The 21,233-nt window shown below is 29.3% G+C and overlaps 1 protein-coding gene across 4 annotated transcripts in view; it reads right to left on the bottom strand.

The window, feature by feature from the left end:
• LOC129969546 (N-acetylneuraminate lyase-like) overlaps positions 1-20,588 on the bottom strand; it is a 45,850-nt gene extending 25,262 nt beyond the window's left edge. For 2 of the 4 annotated variants that reach the window (XM_056084165.1, XM_056084168.1), the window contains exons 1-7: positions 20,470-20,588; positions 13,653-13,772; positions 5,039-5,094; positions 2,815-2,885; positions 2,639-2,726; positions 760-817; positions 334-409 (exon numbers count right to left, since the gene is read on the bottom strand). In XM_056084165.1, coding sequence (XP_055940140.1) covers positions 334-409; positions 760-817; positions 2,639-2,726; positions 2,815-2,885; positions 5,039-5,094; positions 13,653-13,772; positions 20,470-20,472 — 472 coding nt within the window. In that variant the 5' untranslated portion in view covers positions 20,473-20,588. Of the gene's footprint in view, positions 1-333; positions 410-759; positions 818-2,638; positions 2,727-2,814; positions 2,886-5,038; positions 5,095-10,421; positions 10,533-13,652; positions 13,773-20,065; positions 20,157-20,469 lie in introns of those variants that run through there. The other 2 variants (XM_056084166.1, XM_056084167.1) reach the window with 2 other exon arrangements.
• Between the last annotated feature and the right edge of the window lie 645 nt (positions 20,589-21,233).

Genomic DNA, 21,233 nt, shown 5'->3' with positions numbered 1-21,233 from the left:
AAATTTTCCTTTGATTCTTTAATTAATTCAAGAAATTTCATCATACATTTTTGTCTTGATGTGTCAAAGGCTTTGAATAAAGAAATTTTGGCTATACAATTAAAAGCTTTTAATTAATTGAATTACAAAATCAAGTTCACAACTATTTTTTATTATTTTTCTCTGGATTCTTACATTTATTTAAGAAAACATACACAAATAATACTGAAAATTACTCGCATAAAATTGAGTTTTAAAATCAGAATTTCGGTGATGTAATTTATTTATTATTTAATTAATTTTCACTTATACATAAAAACCAAATTTAGATCCATAAAAAAATTGCAAAGTTACCATGTGTTTGTGGTTTATAAAAGATTGGTGGTAAAGAAGCAATTCCAGTTGCTCCAATCTTTTCTGCATGCGCTGCCTATATTAAAAGGGGGAAACAATTAATTCCATTGATACAAAAAATAAGACATTTAAATTATTTTCTTCTAGGAATTATATTTTTAACATAAAAATAGCTGTATAAAAAGTCATTTATTTTATAATTTTATTGTCTCAATCTTTTTATTTAATACTAATTGTCTCAATCTTTTTATTTAATACTAATTGTCTCAATCTTTTTATTTAATACTAATTGTCTCAATCATTTTATTTAATACTAAATATGATCCAGTAATTTCATAACAATGTTAGAGATTAATGGATAAAGTAACAGTTTTAAAATTAAACAATTAAGTTCTGAATAATGTGAAAATTGTCAATACATCTTACCAATTCACGAGCATCTTTTATGCTGTTTGCCCCAACTTGAATAATAACAACATCTAGCCTAAGAAAATATACAAATAATTTAATTTTCGAAATAATGATGTCAGAAAAATCTTATAAATGTCAAGCTTTATATTTAGTAAAGTTTAAATCTATTTATTAAAATTAGTAAAAGTATATAATTCCAAAATTAATAACATATAATCATGAATAAAGATTTAACAGAAACTTCAATATTCATTTCGGCGTTTCAAAGAAGATTTATAAAATAAGAAAGCTCCTAAATAACTATAATAGTATTGTTACGGATCACGGGTTCGCTTGCAGTGGGTGTATGTCGTGAAAACAATCAGCAGGCCTCAGTAGAAACCAACGAAGACGTTTATTTAACACGAAGACACTAACACACAAACGAGACAAATACAAAGGCGACAACTATATACAGCCGAGACGTACAGAACAGGACAGCAGATAATAGCCCACAAGTAGTAATCGTCCGCAGCACACAAAGTGGCCAGACAGAATCTAGCAGGATAGGGGATCCTCGGAGCTTCACTCTACGTTCTCTCCAAAAGGCTGAAATTCTCCACTATAACCTCGCTTTAGCTGTATCCAACTGCCGATTCACTACTACACGACTGGCTGTTCCATATACGACACGACGCTGCTTCTACAATAACCGCCAGGACTCAGCACACAGCTCAGTACAGCACTAGTTTGGGCTCCACACAACGCTGGCACTCCGCCGTTGCTCCGCTATCGTCTCAAAGACTCGTTACTTGTCTATGACAACGATTCAATTCACGATACTCGCAGCTTGATACTGCCGGCCTTTTATAGTTTCCGGGAGGCGGAGCGAGAAGGTTCTGGGCGTATCTCAGCTCCTATTGAATGGATCGTTAAAATTCTCGAAGTTCCCAGCATTATCTATTTTGTCGCCAAGTTTGTCGCCAAACTCTGAGATTACTGGCTCGGCACCCGAGCAGCATCCAATGCAGATGATTGTAAATCAGTCTTTCGGGTGATAGAACTAACCGTGCTGGGAAGCGTCTTTATAGGCTTGTAACACTATCTTTAATTCAAAGATCATTAAAAAAACCATCCATTTATAAGCTTGAAGCTTCATATGAGTAAGAAGTAGTATTTCAAAACATTGTTGTTCAGCAGACACGACAAAGAAATACGCTGACTAAAAATTCACTGCCAAACTTGGCAGGATACTGCCTTAGATTATACAAAAACAAACATGAAAAAACATCAGAAACCATCACTAAAAAATACTATATGCAAAATTTATAAGTTATTATCAAAGCTACAATTACCTCATCAAAAAGTTAAAAAGACATCAATGAGCAATTTACATGAATGCTTTGATTAAGTGTCGTACATTTCTGAACTGAGAGCCGAAGACTCTTCGTGCGTGTATGTGTGGTGGCTGGCGCATGTATAAATCTGTCGTGATCACAAAGTCCTCCATGTCGAGAATAATACCTCTAGGGGTAACAGTTCAGAGGTGATTGTTCTCTGATTCAGGTCTAAATTACGATCTGTGCATGAAATGCATGAATGAAGTCCGCCCCGTAAAAAGAGTTGTGACGCGTGAATAGCTAAGTCGTACTCTTGGCCCTAGTTGGCGCTACTATAAAAACAAGAGACGCTCACTTGGGCTTAAATCGCTGCGTATAACTGCGTCAGCGGGCTTGTAAAGTGCCATAAGTCACAACACACACAAAACAATAACTAGTATGCGCAATCCAGCTTATTTATTAATCCAATTAAAAAAAATTGACCATTTGCGCTTTCCGAAACAATTTCTTATCTATCATTAGTAGTCACATACAATTTTAGAATAAATGTTAGTAGTTCAAAAATCAAAGCATACTTATTTTTCCCTGCCTTAACCCAACCTTCTGCAATAGTTTTTCTTTCTTCTACTGTCAGAGACAAACCTTCTCCGGTAGTTCCATTGACTGAAAAACGTTGAAAAGCATTACTTTCTCATTTAGTTTAAACCAAATAACAGTTCGTAAGAATAAAATTAGTAAAAAAAGAACCTACCAAATGCGGCCTTCACGCCTTGTCTAACCAAATGATCCACATATTCTGGAATAACACTTGGATTGATTTCCCTGAAAAATAAATGTTTTATTATCTAAGGGCCAAATTTTCATTAACATATTTAAAATGCTTATTTCGAAATCCTTCTAGATTTGATTGTCATCAGGTTTTACATAAGTAAAGGGTGTCCAAAAATTAATGCAAGATTTGAATTTGCCACCATTTATGCAGTAAAGTGTTGGCAACCCTGTTAAAAAAAACATCTGACTGCTGATTAGGGTTAGTAAAAATGGAGTGTTACACGATAGAATAACATGTTAACGCAAGATTTGATTTAAATAAAAAAACACAGTTTTTTCTTTAAATTTTACTTTTATTAAATCGTAAAGTACACAGGATAGGATTATGTATGGAATAACACATAGGGCAAATGGTATCCACGGTTTTTACCGGTACATGCGCATATTTTTGTAGAAATTTTCTATGACCATTTTGCTTAAATGTGGCTGAATTTCATTGATACAGCGTTGAATTTCCTACTTCAATGGACGTGTGCTCGTGGGCTTGTTGGCATACCACTGATTTCAAATAGCCCCATAAAAATAAATCCAATGGTGTTAAATCACACGATCTAGGAGACCAATTCACAAATTTTTGAACTGTGACTGCCATATTTTCATTATTTTTGAACTATTATTCAACAATGAAAACACATTGTTCTATCGTGTAACGCTCCATTTTTAGTAACCCCAAACTATCAGGTGTCAAATGTTTTTATAATAGGGTTGCAACACTTTACTGCACGAATAATGGCAAGTTCAAATCTTGAGTTAATTTTGGGACATCCTTTACTTGGTGGTTTAAAAAAAAACATTTTCCCTTTCCCTATATTTGGTTATTCATTTTCTAATAATCAAAGAAATAATCATTATCAATTTAATATAGATGAATTTGAAGATTGGTTTTTAATTACCAGAATATAAATGAATTGAATATAAGGATCGGTGAAATCAAAATATTTTATCCCCTTTAAACAGCAATCAAATGAACAGCGGCATTTTTTAAAATTAAAAAGAACAAACAATATCATGTCGTAGGCAAATATTATTATTCCAGTGTCAATCAAGACCATTTATGTTGAAAGAAAATCATATTATGGTGCCATTGAAATCAAATACAAGCAATCATCTATTAATATCATGCTGTTTTAGATAGAAAGAAAAACAGTACTGTCTACAAAAATGCTCACTCAAGACCTGTAATATTTCAGATCTGTGATAAACCGAAATGCTTTTATACAGGACTCTAAAGAATTGGGTTTTTTTTCATTTGTAACTAAAATAATTTGACATTTTAATTAACTTTTATGATATATTAAAATATAAATTGAAATTTATCGTTAATTCCTTTCTAAATTAATTAATAACATATTTTCCTTCCTAATTTCTGTTTTGCTTTAACGAACTTCAAAAATGATTTAATCAAACAAATAAATGCAGTAACGTTTTTATATCTGATTAAATTGAATATATTTATAACATTAATAGAGACTGAGTCATCTTTACTTGAATAGTTTCTTGAAGCTTATAAATACTTACAAAAAATATATTGAAAGCAATATTTAATTAATATTATTTATATAATTTCTGATATAGCAATGTGTTCTTATTCGTATCGTTAATACAGAATTTGTAAATGAGCACTTCTTATAATTTATCAGAAAAGACCAATGTTTTTCTTTTATAAAATTTGCTGTGAAAAATTAGTAACTGGAAAAGAAGTAAATTCGCAACAAGAAACAAGTATTATTTTCAGAAAAGCATATTTAAAGAGAAAAAAAATTCAGATAATTTGTAATATAAAAGTGTGCTTTAAAAATTTTCTAATAGGAAAATGGAGAAACAATTTCGCAAATGAGCACTTTTCTGAATTTTTAATCAGTTATATACACTAAGTTTCTTATTGATACTAAGTAAATAAAGAGCAATGAAATTTTCTATCGGAAACAATTTCGTAAATGAGAACTTTTCTGAATTTTTAATCAGTTATATACACTAAGTTTCTTATTGATACTAAGTAAATAAAGAGCAATGAAATTTTCTATCGGAAACAATTTCGTAAATGAGAACTTTTCTGAATTTTTAATCAGTTATATACACTAAGTTTCTTATTGATACTAAGTAAATAAAGAGCAATGAAATTTTCTATCGGGAACTAGACATACCCATTATCTTTGAATGCAGTAAAAGGAGCAGCATACAGTCCATTGTAGGAGTGAATCTGAAATAAAAATTATTAAAAATAATTCCTAGGTCTCATTACCTTTTTTAAAAATAATACTATACTATATAAATCACAGGCAGCTAAAATATATGAAATTTAATCTCTTGACTCTTTTATTTTTTCATTACCTACTTAGATAACGCTGTCTTATTGATTTAATTATCAATTCACAAAATACAAATTCTTGAATCCAGATGTCTGTGGATTATTTGCAATAAATGTATTGAATTTTTATACCCTTGAATGATTTAATTTCATCCGATAAGCTTAAAAAGCAATAGTTCGACCCCGCATAGCACCCGGCCAGGACGATTAAGGGGTTAATCATACGTCTAAAGGTTACATATTTCCTTTTGAATTATTTCTGAATAGTTCAGCCGACATAAATGCTTAGAGTTTATTTGCGTTGAGATGCAAAATGCTTTGTAAAAAGAGGTGAATGCTAAAATATTCATCTTTTCAATTCCATTTAATGTGAAATATATAATCATATGTCCATTTTTGCAGGTGATCAAAATGTGTGCTTTATGTAAAATTATAGCTAAGTGAAACTTTTGAATGCATGTGCAAAAAATATGATACATCATGAAACTTCAGCAAGTCATTCATATTCATTCACTGCAACGTTATGCAACTTCAGAGTATCTTTCAATTTGATTTATTCCTACATTATGCAATTTCAGAATATCATTCAGATTCATTTATAGCTATTTGAATTTTAATTCATCGCAAAAAAAAGCTTTTTTTTATAAAAAAAATTATTTCCTCTGAGTAAGTTTATAAAGCTTGCTCCCATGAACTACTGAATAAAACTTTCAGGAATTGGAAGCAGAAACTACATTTCATGCAAAAAATAAGAATTTTTTTTATCATTTTTTTTTTGCCTTTGTATATTTTTATCGTTTCTCATACTAAAGAAAGAGGCTTTTTTAAAATAACTCTTATATAAATATGTATGATGAATTTTTTCCCAAGTCCTAGAAATATTTCTGTGCCTTCTAGTTTAACCAAAAGAAAAATGTATTTTTAAACTGCAAGATTCAGATTCAGCTTCAGATTTTAGAAAAAGAGCTATTACTTTCCTGCTTTGTTCTTTACTGTAAGTTTTTATTCCCTTAATAATTTACCTTTAAGGTACGAAAAAAAAATTCACAGCAGTTTATAAAGTATATTTTTCAAACGTATACTTTGTAAGAGAAACTATTATTTAAAACAAATAGGTGCACTTTATTCATAAATATTACGTGGTAGTTTAAGGGCTGAAAAATTTAGTGTTTGGATCATAAGGCATTTAAAATTTTTGAAACAGTTTCCTGATTTCTGATGCAAAAATGAAATACAGGACTTAATACAGGATTATGTATGAAAAATATAAATTTGATTTATCTTGGTGATTGATCATTTATAATTATCTTTCTGGTGGAAAGAAAACTTTAAGGCAAAGAATCAGCATGGACATCAAAGACTTCACACATTTGGATGCTTAGTTTAGTTATATTAACGTCCCGTTGTAAAGCAACACTAGGGCTAGTTTCGGACGGACCTCATAATTTAGAACCGCGGTCAGATGATGAGGACGACACCTGAGCTGGCACCCCTTCTCCACACCAGCGGGAGGATGTTTGGCATGACGGACTTAACGTGCAACAGAACCCCTTTCAAGATAGTTCTTCGGTGGAATCGGGTCTCGAACCTGAAACCCTACGGCTCACAAGCCCAGACCTTACCACCAGGCCACAGCGGCCCTACATATGTGGATGCAATCAATCTCCTGAGTAAAAGAATGAAACATAACTTGATATCGAAATATCCATACAACAATAGTACAGCAATGCATTTCGCCATATTTTCCATCGTTCAGAAAACTTTTGCGATATAAATTTCATCTTATTTAATTCATCGTTACACCCCAATAAGCTGAAGTTTCAGTTCATCACTTTACATATTTTGATACACTTAAATAATCCATTTATAATTATTTATTGACGTTTTTAAGATATAAAGAATAGTAGACATTTTTAAAATAGTTAGTCTTATTATGTTAAGCATGCAAACAGAGCCAAATTATTAAGCAATCAATATAGTTAACAGTCAGGGGCCAGCAAATTTAGGGAGGTCAAATTTTTTTTTTCAGTTGTTTCAGGGTAATTTCATCGTAGGAGTAATCCAAGGGTAATAAAGGTAACTTAATCATAAGATAAATTCAAGGATAACAAAGGTAATTTAATCATGAAATTAATACACAGATATTAATTAAAATCTTTTAAAAAATTGACTGGTTTAGAAAGTTGGAGCAGCGGAAAAGAAGCCACTACAAGGCTGCATACAAATAAAAATATGTTTGTCATAGAAGCATAACTGAAAGATTAAATAAAGAGCAATTTCGTATTATCCTTTTCATTTTAATGATGTCACTGTGTAATTACTAATTTTCAGGTATTATATAATATTTCATTTTTCAGAAGAAAGAATAGTGACAAATTTTTTTTAAAGTAACCCTACAATATTCCTAAAAATATTTGAACATTTTATCAATAGCTCCCAGTTTATAAATGTTTCCAAACATTTTAGCAGGATTTTAAATATTTACAAACTTTAAAATCGATTTGGATGAGAACATTAAAAAATATATGTCATACTTTTAAAACAGTATTTATTTTTCTTTTATTTAGTTTATTGACAAAATATTGTTCAAAATTAAAATGGCGCTCATTTTCAGAATATTATTTACACACCGTGGAATTTTTATTTTTATTTTTTATTTTTTCTTCTTCTTTTAAGAATCAAGTGAGACAAGTTTTTTGAAGTAAATGTACAAATTTTATTCGTCCATCATTTATCTAAAAAAAATTAAGATATCAAAAAGTTAAATACGATTTCATATATACTCCATTACAATGAAAAAAATCACAAATTCAAAATCAAAAAGGATTTTTAACAATTTTCCATGAATATTTAATTATATGAATAACAATTTTCCATGAATATTTAATTTCTCAAAAAAATATCGGACACTTCTAGAAAAAAACAGTTAAGAAGTATGTATAGAAAAGTATAATATAAAATTTATAGAAAATTAACGAAGAACTTTTTTTTTCTGAAAAAAGTATTGCTGAGATATTTGGCCTAAAAAAATACCGCAAAATTACTGCGCATTTTTAAAGTATACAAATAATTTTCGAAGCAATTCGGGAAACAACAGAAATATAAAACAAGAGACTAAGCATCACTTAAAACAGTAAACATACTTTTAAGAACAAAAAAAAAAAACATCACTTCCCATTATTTTAAGAAAATGAGCTTTAGTGTTTATTTTCGCTGCAAATGAATTCCGCTTAGTATGCACTTTTCACTACGTCCAAAATGGTGATTGTTTGTTCCAATTCGCTAAATGAAAAATGAAAAAAGCCAACCACCTCATGAATTTTGGGGTAAACGAATTTTACAGCAAAAGAAATAAAAACGAAATATAAATTTTAACTTCAAAAATGGCATTTGTAAATTCTAAGGTAATAACCAGAGACTTAAATACACAGACACGTGGAAATTATTTTTTCATATTATTCTTTGAACTAGGAATATCTTTTTTTTTCATTCTCTTAAAAAAAATTCCCTCTTATCTTCAATGTATTTGTGAAATTTCTCGTCTTTTAAAGAAAAATAAGACAGAAGAGTTTGCCAAAAAATTTCAAATGCAAAGACAATGCCAAAAACAAAGCAAATGAAATTCCAATAAATGGTTAAATAATTGGATTCAAACATACCTTTGAGGCAAAGGGAAATCATTTCGTCAAACCAATTTTTTCTCCATTTCTTATGGTATATTAAAATTTAACAATACAAAATATAAAATTTAATATAACCATTAAGTAAATTAAGTTTAAAGTAAATTATAGTTTTTCAATTGCACTTTTTTAATTTCGTGGCATTGATTATGAGTGATATATGTGAATTTAAGAAATACAAAGATGTTTAAAAAGGAATTTCGCTATAAAAATAAGAGAACATAATATTTTTTCGCCTCTGTAAAAAAAAAAAAAAAAAAAAAAAAAAATCTTAACCGAAACTGAGAAACCAAAACTCAATTTTAGTTATATCATGTTAATAAAATTGTGTTGGTCCAATAAAATAGTTACCTTTTCTAAAAGTATGTAATATCAATAATAAAAAAATCGGCATTAATTAGGATTGATATATATAAATTTAAGAAATGCAAAGATGTTTAAAAATAAATTTCGGTATTAAAAAAATTACGAAGTTTTTTCTTTTATTATTGCAAAAAAAATCTCCTTAACAGAAATTGAGAAAAAAAATATTCAATTTCAGTTACATTATGTTAATAAAATTTTGTCCAATAATATAGTTACTTACTCTAAAAAATACATAATATCAATAATAAAAATAAAAAAAAATCGCAACAAAAATCGGAAATGCGAATAATTTAACTGGCATTAATTATTATTGATAAGTATGAATGTAAGAAATACGAAGATATTTCAAAGTGGATTTCGATATAAAAATAAAAGAACATAATATTTTTTCATCGTTGTAAAAAAATCTTTCCTTAACAGAAATCGAGGGAAAAAAAAAAACTCAATTTTAGCTCTATCATACTAATAAAATTTTGTTGGTCTAATAAAATAGTTACTTTCTCTAAAAATACGTAATATCAATAATAAAAAAATGCAACAAAATCGCGAAGGCGAATAACTTAACTGGCATTAATGATGATGGAACAACTGGCATTAATTATAATTGATATTCGTAAATTTAAGAAATAAGAAGATGTTTAAAAATGAATGTCGGAAGAAATAAAAGAACATATTTTTTCATCATTATAAAATATAAATCTTTGCTTAACAGGAATTGAGAAACCAAAACTTAATTTTTGTTATATTTTTTTAATAAAATTTTGTTGGTGCAATAAAATAGTTACCTTTCTAAAATATATATAGTATCAATAATAAAAAATCGCAATTGCTAACAATTTAACTGACATAATTATGATGGAACAACTCGCATTAATTATGATTGATATGTATGAATTTAATAAATACAAAGATGTTTGTTTCAAAATGGATTTCGGTAAAAAAATAAATAAACAAAAGAATATAATATTTTTTCGCCACTACAAAAAAAAATCCTTCCTTAACATAAATTGAGAAACCAAATCATAAATGCGAACAACTTAACATTAATCATTTCATCGCAAAGCTTTTAAAAACATTTCCAGCATTTTTTCATTTTTTAAAACAATTAATAGCAAATTCAACACTTTTATATGTATTCTAACATTTGAAAAGAAAAGATTTTCAAAAACCTACTTGAGCAATTTTCTCGGCCGCCATCTCGAAGAGGAGGTGTTTGCAATAGGAAATGATTGAGAGTGCCCTGCTTCTGACGGCTTTTAATTGTTGTTTATCTTGACGTCAACAGTGGCATTGACCGTGGACGCCGTTCTTTATCTCCAATGTCAAAGTAACGTGAGTCGGTGTCGAAATCAAACAAAATAATACCTTCCGCCTGACAGTAGCATGATTTCTCTGGCAAAGAAACTTCGTCTAGGTTAACACTCCGTTGGTCGCGTGCTTTTTTTACACAAATTCAATTTTTGGATACTATTAACCGCATGCCAGGAATTAATCGCCAAATAATCGTTAAAGATGATATGATATATTCAGTAAAAATGCTAAATTCACGCCAAAGGTTAATATTTCAGCAGTATTTGCACGCCAATGCCGTGTAAGGTGTTCTCTAATTTCAAACAAATGTGGTCGCGATGTATCCATCAGATACACCAATATATATTTTTAACGATAGTAAATTATAGAACTTAGTAATAGAATAATATAGATATATAAATACAATTTAAACTAATCACAAAACATAATATTTTTTTTTCCCAAAACGAACTAGGAAGGCAGTAAAAAAGAGTTTTCTTTCAGACATAGCATCATCTACATATTAAAAAAAATAATCGTGTCTCTGTCAGATAAGGAGCGATTAGTGGAATGTTAAAGGCATGAAAAAGTTTCATAATAAAGTGGAGCTTTTTTTGTGTTTAAAATATTAGATTATCTAGCATATTTTAGTAAATATTCTTTTATTATTAGGACCGAATAGCTGTATAAAACTATAGAGTTTGCAAGTTTTTCAACAAACAGATTCTAATAGAATAAAAAAGAATTTTTTGAGCGATTTAAAGAATTTTTCTTGGCAAATATGTACTTATTTAAAACAAATAAGAAATTAAATATAAGGCTAAAATTAGAATGAATTTCATGCTCACATTTCACTTTTACTCACAACATAAGCAGAATTTTTCTTTACCTCCAAATGGGTTTTCGCCCATTCATAGCTAATCTGTCTTCTTCAGATAACCCCATAGATAATTTTGTTCTCTAGGATCAATCCAAGTGGGATCATTATAATAATTGTTAATAAAACCAAGCAAAGGTAGTAAATTTTACAGAAAGGGATGAGTGGGCCATAATAATAACAGATTCCAGCATCCAATATCTTAAAAAAAGTTAGACGGACACTTTTTATTTCTCATCAGAATGTGAGATTTATATTTCCAAATTATTTATATATTTCCAAAAATCCTTTTTGGAAATTTAAAAATGCTAATAATCTAGAATTATTACCATTTTTCAATATCATTTTTTAGAATATTTTTTTTTATTATTTTTACATTTTTATTTATGTATTTAGCTTTACATATCATATTTTATATCAAGAATATTTTGCTTTAAACTCTAAATATGTCTTACTCTTGTAAAACTGTTACGATAAACTGTACTCTCCATGTTTTAAAAATGCACAAACCTCAATGGTTCTCATTAAATAAATTACTGGAAATGAATCTTTATGTGCCTGATTGTTTGATTGTTTTTATTATTTTATCGCATTAGTTGTCACATTTTAAATCATTTGTCAATAACGTAAAATATAAAATATATCATCTGACAACAATTAATACAGTTAAATTTATTAACACAGATCATAACTCTGAAACTAAAATAATCGCTTGGCAATAACTTTAATTCAGAGAATATAAAGCGAACTTTCATCTTTTCCGAACTTATCTTTTCAGTTAAGAGAATTATGAGCTTTCGGAAAGTACTCTATCAATAAAAATTGTTGCTAATAAACAATATCATGAAAGTAATCTTACTATTTAAGCCAAAATTGCTGACATCATCCGTTTGTTCTTATTATCAACTCCTGACACGACGTTCTCTAACCATTTGTAAGATAAATCATAAGCACTTCAATTTTTTTAGGATAACTTCTAAATTTTTATCATATTTTGGAGATATTCGTCGATTGTTTCTCTTATATGGGTGTTCCACGTTGTTCTAAATAGAATTTTCCAACATATGTATTTTCAACTATCATAGTACGTTTAAGCAATCCTCACATCTTGAAAACCAGATATTTATCTGGTAATAAAACCACATACATCCATAATAAAGACCATAGTAAATGGTGATAAGGTTTCGGTTTGGAAATTAAAGATTTCGAAGCTCGAAGGCCACCAGAAAACCACAGCATAAGCATATCTGGTGCACGCTAAATCTGGCTGCACCAAATGCCCACCTGTTGGTCTGGTGTGGAAGCTTAGAGAGAGTGAAAAGCCGGTGGAAGTACCGTCCTCTTTATTTGACCACCGCTCTAAATCATGCGTCTATTCCGAAATAGTTCGAGTGTTGCTTCGAAACAGGACATAGACATAAATAAATTAAAATTATTCATTTCATACTTTATTTATAATATTTATTTTATAGTTTTCTGGGATCTTAGTGGTCTAATTCCAGCTCAGCTTCTGGATCTTGTTTGCAGGCTCTATACTGTAATTCATGAATGATGCACAGAACTTTTTCTTTTTAACTAGGCGAAGCTCCCGAGGTAAAAAGAGAAAAAATTAGATATCAATCAAATTTTGTATCAATTTTGTATAATTATGTTTTCTAAAATTAAAGATGCGATAAAACACCAATTTTTAAATAACGAAAATTGAGAATTAAAATCTTAAAAGATCACTTTGGAGTTACATTCCCACCCTCCAAGTATATTTGTTTCATTTAGTACGTCTATGTCAAACGATCTATCCTGTTAAGTGTAAACGAACATAAATACACCCATTCCCTTTTATTATTGATAGAGATTATAGTAAAATACGTCTGAATAGGATCATTATTTAGACTTTTTATTGTTTTGGTTATCAAGCAAGACTTCAGGAAAATTTCCGCACTATTTATTTAATCATAACATTTAGCAGAGATCAAAATCATCCTCATTTAAAAGTTGTATAAATGCGTACTAAAAATGTATTTTTTCTACAAATATCTTATAAATTTTTCGATGATTGCATTCCGTTAGAAATTAGTGGCTGAAAAGTATTTGTATAGAATTTAGTTTTTCGAATTATCATCCAATAATTCCTATTGGTGTTGTTCTCTAGTAAGAAATAAAAGTCGTTTATTTCAATGAAATTCTAACAAGAAATATTATGATAAAAATTGAACTTTTATTAATGAAATTTTGTTTACCTGTGCTTTTGTAACACTGTCAAAAAACAGTTTCCGACTTGGAATTGTTAAGAATTTCTGATTCAGGTGGTTGTACTTTATCACCCCTCCAAGAAGTTTGGAAACCTTCAGCTGGAACATCTGCGAATGGAAGAACGCGGCCATATTAGCTAGTTAAGAAGTTAAATCAAGATAATTATGAAAGGCGAGTAATATGATAAGGCGAGAGATTGAAAATTGATTTGAAAAGGCGAGTGATATGATAAAAGGATGTTGAAAATCTCGTCCGAGTTCGTAGATGAACCGTCCACTTTAACAAGAATGTAGAGTATGGAAGACTGACATTTTTATTTCCCCATAACTTCCTTCGATAACATTAATAAATAATTCCAATTAGGTGACTTATCGTCTCAACATAACGATACCTTTTGCCTGAAAATTTTTCGGTCGATGTTGTAGCTAAGAAACCGTAAACCCAAAAAAGTGGTTTTGGATCTCTTAACCCTTTCTAAGGCCGTGGGAAGTATGCTTCCCACCAAATTTATCAATCTTTGTATGAAATTATGTAGGTTGGCATAAGTTCTGACAAATTTTTTTAGAAAGACAGAAACTTAGATGCTTCAGTTCTTTATCTCACACAAAATGATGTGTCTTGGTTTGTTACTTTATTATTAATTAACCAAATTAATTAATCAATCAAATTAAATTTATCTAATAAGCTAAATGAATCCCTTTTCTTATTCTAATTTCAAGCCTAAAAATATTTTAACATAATATGACTAGAAAAAAAATTGTCCTTTAAAGGGTTAACGGCTTTTTAACCTAAATTTACGAAACGTCATAGGTGAATTCTCGTCACTTGGATGCTATTCCAAACTCTTTCACCAATCTTTACAGCAATTATAATTTTAATTAAGCTAAAACACCAATGAAGAGGAATTCTTTATATCTTCAAACAAAGGAAATCTATCATCGTCTTTAAGTTTAACGTAATTTTAGGAATGACAGCAATTTTTATGCTTTTTCTTCTGGCTGTTATAATACAAAAAAAGGGAATGTTCTCTTCTCGACTTTCTTGTATTTCTATAGTATAGCTCATTTTGTGCCGAGCTTCATCTTATAACTTTAAATAAGCAATTCTTCTGTGTGTATATATATATAAATTTATTTCGTGTATCTTGGAAACGCTCCAGCAATTTGGATCAGATTTTATATTTAGATAAGGTTTTGCTTTTTAAGTTTATCTATAAGCTAATTTGATAAGGTGTCTTACCTGAAAAAACACGATTTTACACACAAAAAAACATTGTTTATACCTAAATATTGACACGTGGCTATATATAACCTGCAGAAGAGTCTCAGGGATAAAGTAGTGGTTAAGACTTCGGATTCCCAGGCATTTTACTCATGTCCGATCCCACTTTTATAATTCAATGTAATTTCGCTAATAACTTTAAACGAGCCAGAAGATAGGATTTTATTTACGATTTTACAAAAAAAAAATTAATTAATTAACTCCGAGCAAAGCTTAGTCTCCCAGATACTATTATAATATTGTTAAGTGAATATGATTTTTACTTGTCTTTCGCTTCATCTGCCAGATTCAAAGTTTTGAGTTGAATTATCAGCTTGTTGTCAAAGTCTTATACCAAACTGCACTTATACTGATTGGCGATTTTTTTCTTCATTTGCATAGTTCATACACACATAATAAGTTAACAAACAGACAGTTTAGTTCAGTCATATTAATGCCCCGTTTCAAATCAATGCAAAGGCTATTTTTGGGTGGACTTTGTGATTAGGCACCGCGATTAGACGACGAGGACGATATTTGAGCTGGAACTCCTCTTCAAATTTCCACACCACACCAGCGAGAGGATATTTGGTCCCGACGGATTTAACGTGTACAGGACCTGGTTACACAACGGTCCTCTAGTGGAATCTGGTTTCGAACTTGGATTCCTTGAAGACAAAACTTTACTACCAAGCCACCGCGACCTAACAGGCAGGCAATCTACCCCTTAAAAATTTAATCAATAATGAGACAAAAAAAGATCTTCAATTTTAGTATTCAAAGCATGCTCCAAATTTCTCTTATCTAGCTTCTTTCGTTTTTCAATCTTTGTGGTGGCATATATAGAAAAAGCAAGAGGTAATCTTCGGCAGTTTTTTTAAAATTTTATTAGTTCTATAATTTCCCTGATAAATGTATTTTAACTTGTATCCATCTAACTCACTGTCTTCCTGAGATATCGTATTAGCTTATCACAGCCAGGCAGACAAAAAAATGGACTTTAATTAAGTAGAATAAAATTTTATATACAAAAAATGTTGTGAAGACAACGTACCAAATTCATTTCTATTTTTCTATTACAGTGCTTATAGATGGTGAAATATCCAAAATTGTATTTTCAAACTGATATATATCTCCAGAAAGTAAAAATTCCCCAAAATTTCGAGATCGAATGTTGTTTTTTTTTTTTTTTTTTTTTTTTTTTTGTTGTCGAATTTTCGATGATTATAAAGACATCTTTTTCTATATTATATGCGCAAGAAAATACAGAAAATTACTTTTCTTTTATATTTATATATTTTTATTTGTAAACTTCAAAAAAATAACTATTGTAAAAGTTGTACCTTATTGCTATTATACTTAAAATCTCACGCAGCTTATTTTATTTCTGCTAAAATTACAACTGGATATTATACTTTTCTAAAATATTTGTTGAATATTACAGTGACTTTTCGTTTTTTTGGGGGGGGGAGGGGGGGGGGCTTTAGCGCGTATTTGAGGCATTCCAAAACCTTAGGGCTCCAAGCAGAAAATGGAAGTCTAGACGGTTTATCCTAGTTGAACCTAAAAGCTATCAGACCCTTTTATTTCTCTCGGGCAATGTTGAAACTGAGAAATGTGTTTGGGTTGGCATTTTTCATTCGCTACAAACATGTCGTACAGAATTTTCGTGGCGGAGAAATATTACACTTGAGCCTTCAAGTCTTGTAGATGAAAAAACAAGAAAGTTAAAACTTTCGTAAGAAAATGTGGTTTTCCAAAATATATATTTTTTATGCAAAAAGAGGAGTAAAGGAAATTGATATTCTAGGAAAGTATGCAGGAAAATTTTTAAAGTTTTAAATGAATTCTTTTAAAATATTTAATTTTTTTTTAAAAAAATTACTGTTTCACCTTCTTTGTCCGAAAAGAGTTTGAAATTTATATATTTGATATAATACTGTTATGGAACTTCCGTAAGTCCGTAAAGTAAACGGATTCGCTTGTAGTGGGTGTATGTTGTAACATAATCAACAGTCCTCAGTAACAAACGACTACTTTATTAACACATAACAAGAATACACAGACAACAAATACAGACCCAAGAGGCAATAATCAATCACAATCAACCCACAAATAGTAATCGGTAGCTAACAACAATCACAGCACAGAAAATGGCCAGGCAGAAGAACTCAGCAGGAGATTGGAATCCGCGTAGCTATCCTCTACGGTCTCTCCAAACGCCTGCAATTCTTCACAATCTCCTCATTTTAGATGTATACGACTTCCGACTCACTACTACATGACTGGCTGCTAGTTCTATAATAAACTCCAGAATACGACAAATAGTTCAATCCATAAATTACTTGAGATCCACTCAACATTTGCGCTTCGCTGTACTGATCTAATTAATTCGCAGTTGACTCACTATGCGATTCTAAATCTCTCGATGACTGTATTTGGCTTAGACTATCGGCCCTTTATACTTTCCGGAGAAGGGCAGAGAAGGTTAACGAACAACCACACATATATGGTGGATTCATATTGGCTCTATCACCAAAATTCTTGAAGATTCCAGTGTCATCCATTTTGTTGCCAAAGTCGCCAAGTTCGTCGGCAAGTCGAGGGGATCACTGATCCGGCATCCGATCAGCATCCAATAGAGCTGATCATAAAGCTGTCTTTCCTGCGATACAACTAACAGTGCTGGGAAGCAACTTTACAGACTCGTAACAATACATATAACAATGGCAAATTCGAATCTTCAGTAATTCAGATTTTAACATCCTATAACTGTTGCGCTGAAAGGACGCCAAAGACAAATCGATAGGTAATATTATCTAATTTGCCCAATAAATAAATTTGGAAGAAATACGAATTCAATAAAATATTAAAATAATATTAAAACTCCTCCGCCAATACTATTTTGATTAGGTTCCTATCTATCTGATAATTCTATCCACTAAGTTATTAAGGAGTGTCTCAAAATCAACGCAAGATTTGAATTTGCCACCATTTGAGCAGTAAAGTGTAGGTAACCCTATTTAAAAAAACCATTGATAGTTTAGGGTTAATAAAAATGGAGTCGCAACATGATAGAACAACGTGTTAATGCAAGATTTGAATTAGATAAAAAAAAACAGCTTTTTTTCTTTAAATTTTATATTTTTATTGAATTGGGAATTACACGGGATAGAATTATGTATTGAATAACACATAGAGAAAATGGCCTCCACGGCTTTGCTGGCACATACGCACTCATTTGCCGAAATTTTCCATGAGAATTTTGCATAATTGTACTTGAATTTCGTTGATTCAGCGTTGAATTTCCTCTTTAATGCACATGCGCTTAAAGGCTTGTTGGCATAGACCTTTGACTTCAAATAACCCCATAAAAAGAAATCCAATGGTGTTAAATCCCACGATCTCGGGGGCCAATTATTAAATTTTTGAACTGTAGCCACCATATTTTCATTATTTTTAAAATATTGTTCAACAATTAAAACACGTTGTTCTATCGTGAAACACTTCATTTTTAATAACCCTAAATTATCAGCTGTCAAATGGTTTTTAATAGGGTTACCAACTCTTTACTGCACGAATGGTGGCAAATTCAAATCTTACGTTAATTTTAAGACATCCTTTACAATGCATTTATAAACATAGTCGGACTTATATAATTTTTTGTACAAATATAAATGCTTCTTAATTATAAGAAACAATAAATAAAAATAATTAATTTAAAATAAATTATTAAAGTATAGATTTTAATACAAACAAATAATCTAACTAAAGTTAAAAATCTTATGAAAATATGAAACTAAATTATTCAATTTTATAAGCAAGAGCTCACGATATGCACAACATAAAATCTTAAAGTGCTTCAATTCACTACTGATTGAAATTTAAGCGCTACATTTCGTGTTAGAAAATTTATATTACGCCTTTTTATGTTTCAAAGATGGCATCTTGTCAATGATTTTCGCTTACTTAAGGAAATTAAAATTCTGAAATTTGTATACTTTATCCCCTATAAATATACAATATTCAAATGTTTACGGGAATTATCGTGTAATCAGTTGATTTTGTTAAACTTTTATTTTATATCAGAAGATTTATTTGATTGAAAAAAATATTTAAAATATTTCACAATATTTTAAAATGAATCTTGAAATACATTATTATAGGCTAAAAAAAAGGGGTAAATAATAAAAAGGTTTTTAATATTTATTTTTATTAGTGTGTTACAAATAAGAAAATAACATTTTATCAAAGTGTTAGATGTCAAAATAAAAATCGTGAAAGCCTAAAGCACTAAAAATTACACTATAGTGATAATGAATTTTATACAAAAAAAAAGGGAAAATTTCTAAGTATTCATAAAAATAAATAATATGACTAAGATTCCAATTCGCATAGAATATTTTTATCAGTATCTTGCACTTTCATAATTTCGTGTTGATTCCGATATTTTTGATTTTTAGAAAAGTTATTTTCTACTCTTTTTCTCATTTTCTTGTGAATACTGAATGCATAAGAAAAAATAGAAATTCCAACTTAATTGTTTTAACCATTATAGCAATCTTTGCATTCTGAGAACTATTTTTAAACAATTTAGAAAAACCAGAAATACCAGCTTAATGAAGAAATTCCAAAGAAATGCCAGTAACACCATCATGTTTTTAAAAAAAGTTTATTTTCTACTTCTTATTTAACTAATAAAATGTATTTATTTAATTACTAAAATGTATATTTTAAAAAGCGTTGTTTGTTATTCTTGCATTCATAATAAAGACAATCTCATTTTATCTTATTTAGATTGGATTTTTCTTCCTACCGAATTAAACATAAGTTTTCATAATGCTAGAATTGTTTGTGTTTAATAAATTATTTATTTTAATTACAAAAATTTCACAATGTGCACTACTACATTTCTTTTATCATTTTTTCATCCATTGTAAAAAAAAAAAATGAATTATTTCATTAAGCGGAGATACTTGTTATATAATCATATGATTGGTTAAAATTATCATACAAATAATGTTATCTTAAAAAATAATTTTTTGGAATTATTTAACTCCAGAACCTTTAAGAAATGCATATAACAATTATGTCAATAGTAAAAGAATGTCGAATATTCATAATAAATACATTCACTTACTTAACAAACTAAATGGAGCTTCAATTATTTGCTTCTATATAATGCTTCGTGTCTGAGACGGAAGTGAATGTTTAGTTAATACAACATGAACAAAAATCCAGTGCGTCCTTGGAAACATAGATGTGCTACAAAATTACGAAATGTCTAGGAAGTTTCAAATTTACCCCGCAGCAAAAAGTCTCTAATATTGGTGGGGTTTTTTTGGAGGGGGAGGGGGGGTGTTCCCCATAACCTGCATAGGACTGATTTAAAAGTGCTTTAAAAAAGAATGATCTATTGATAAATGAAATTAAATTCAAACAAATATCAATATATTACGAAAAGAACCAAAACAAACTTTGAAGTTTGTTGAAAATCATAAATTAAAAATTATTGACAAGAAAAAAATATATTAATGTACTTACCATCTTAATAAAAGGTAAAATTCTACGATATAAATTGATATTACTATTGCTTATGTAAAATGGAAACCATCTCTTTTTGGAAAAGGCGACATTTACATTTAAAATGTTATTTTGTATTGAAATTTTGATAGAAAAACATTTTCAAAACGCCAGCTGAAACAACTTCCAATTCATCATATTTCGTGTCGCCATCTGTTGGAAATATTGAGAAATAAACTTTGTTGCATTATTAGTTCTTCATGAGTATCAAATTTTAAATTCACTTTTATTTTATTCAATAATAATAAAAATGTGAATTTTCAAATTTTCAAGAGCATTTTTTTTTCTTTTCCTCTTTAAAATATTCACAAGCATTTATGTCATTATATAATACATACAATGAAGAATAACGAATTTATATAAAATTGCACTTTACAAAATTCTGATAACAAATAAATTTCGATTTCTTCGGCTCTTAAAACTGCATCAAAAATAGCTTTTATATCTCACTTTAAAATTTTAAAATATTCATATTTTTTTAGATTTTTCATTTTAAAACAATAATTTTATAGTATTTAACATTAATCTTTAAAAAAATCTGGAATAAGTATTTTTTCGATTATTAGAGAACAATTATTTGCATTCATTCGTGACCAAAATTTTGAAAGAAAAAAACAAAACAATTTTAAGCACAAAAATAAAAAAATGCTCTTTGTACAGATATCAAATTTACTATTTATTAAGTAATAAATGCATGGGCAGATCGATTGTAAATGCTCATAGGT

Source organism: Argiope bruennichi, chromosome 5 (assembly GCF_947563725.1).
Source record: "Argiope bruennichi chromosome 5, qqArgBrue1.1, whole genome shotgun sequence".
Taxonomy (NCBI): Eukaryota; Metazoa; Arthropoda; class Arachnida; order Araneae; family Araneidae; genus Argiope; species Argiope bruennichi.
The sequence above is the reverse complement of the archived record's forward strand: the minus strand, read 5'-3'. Positions and strand labels throughout refer to the sequence as shown.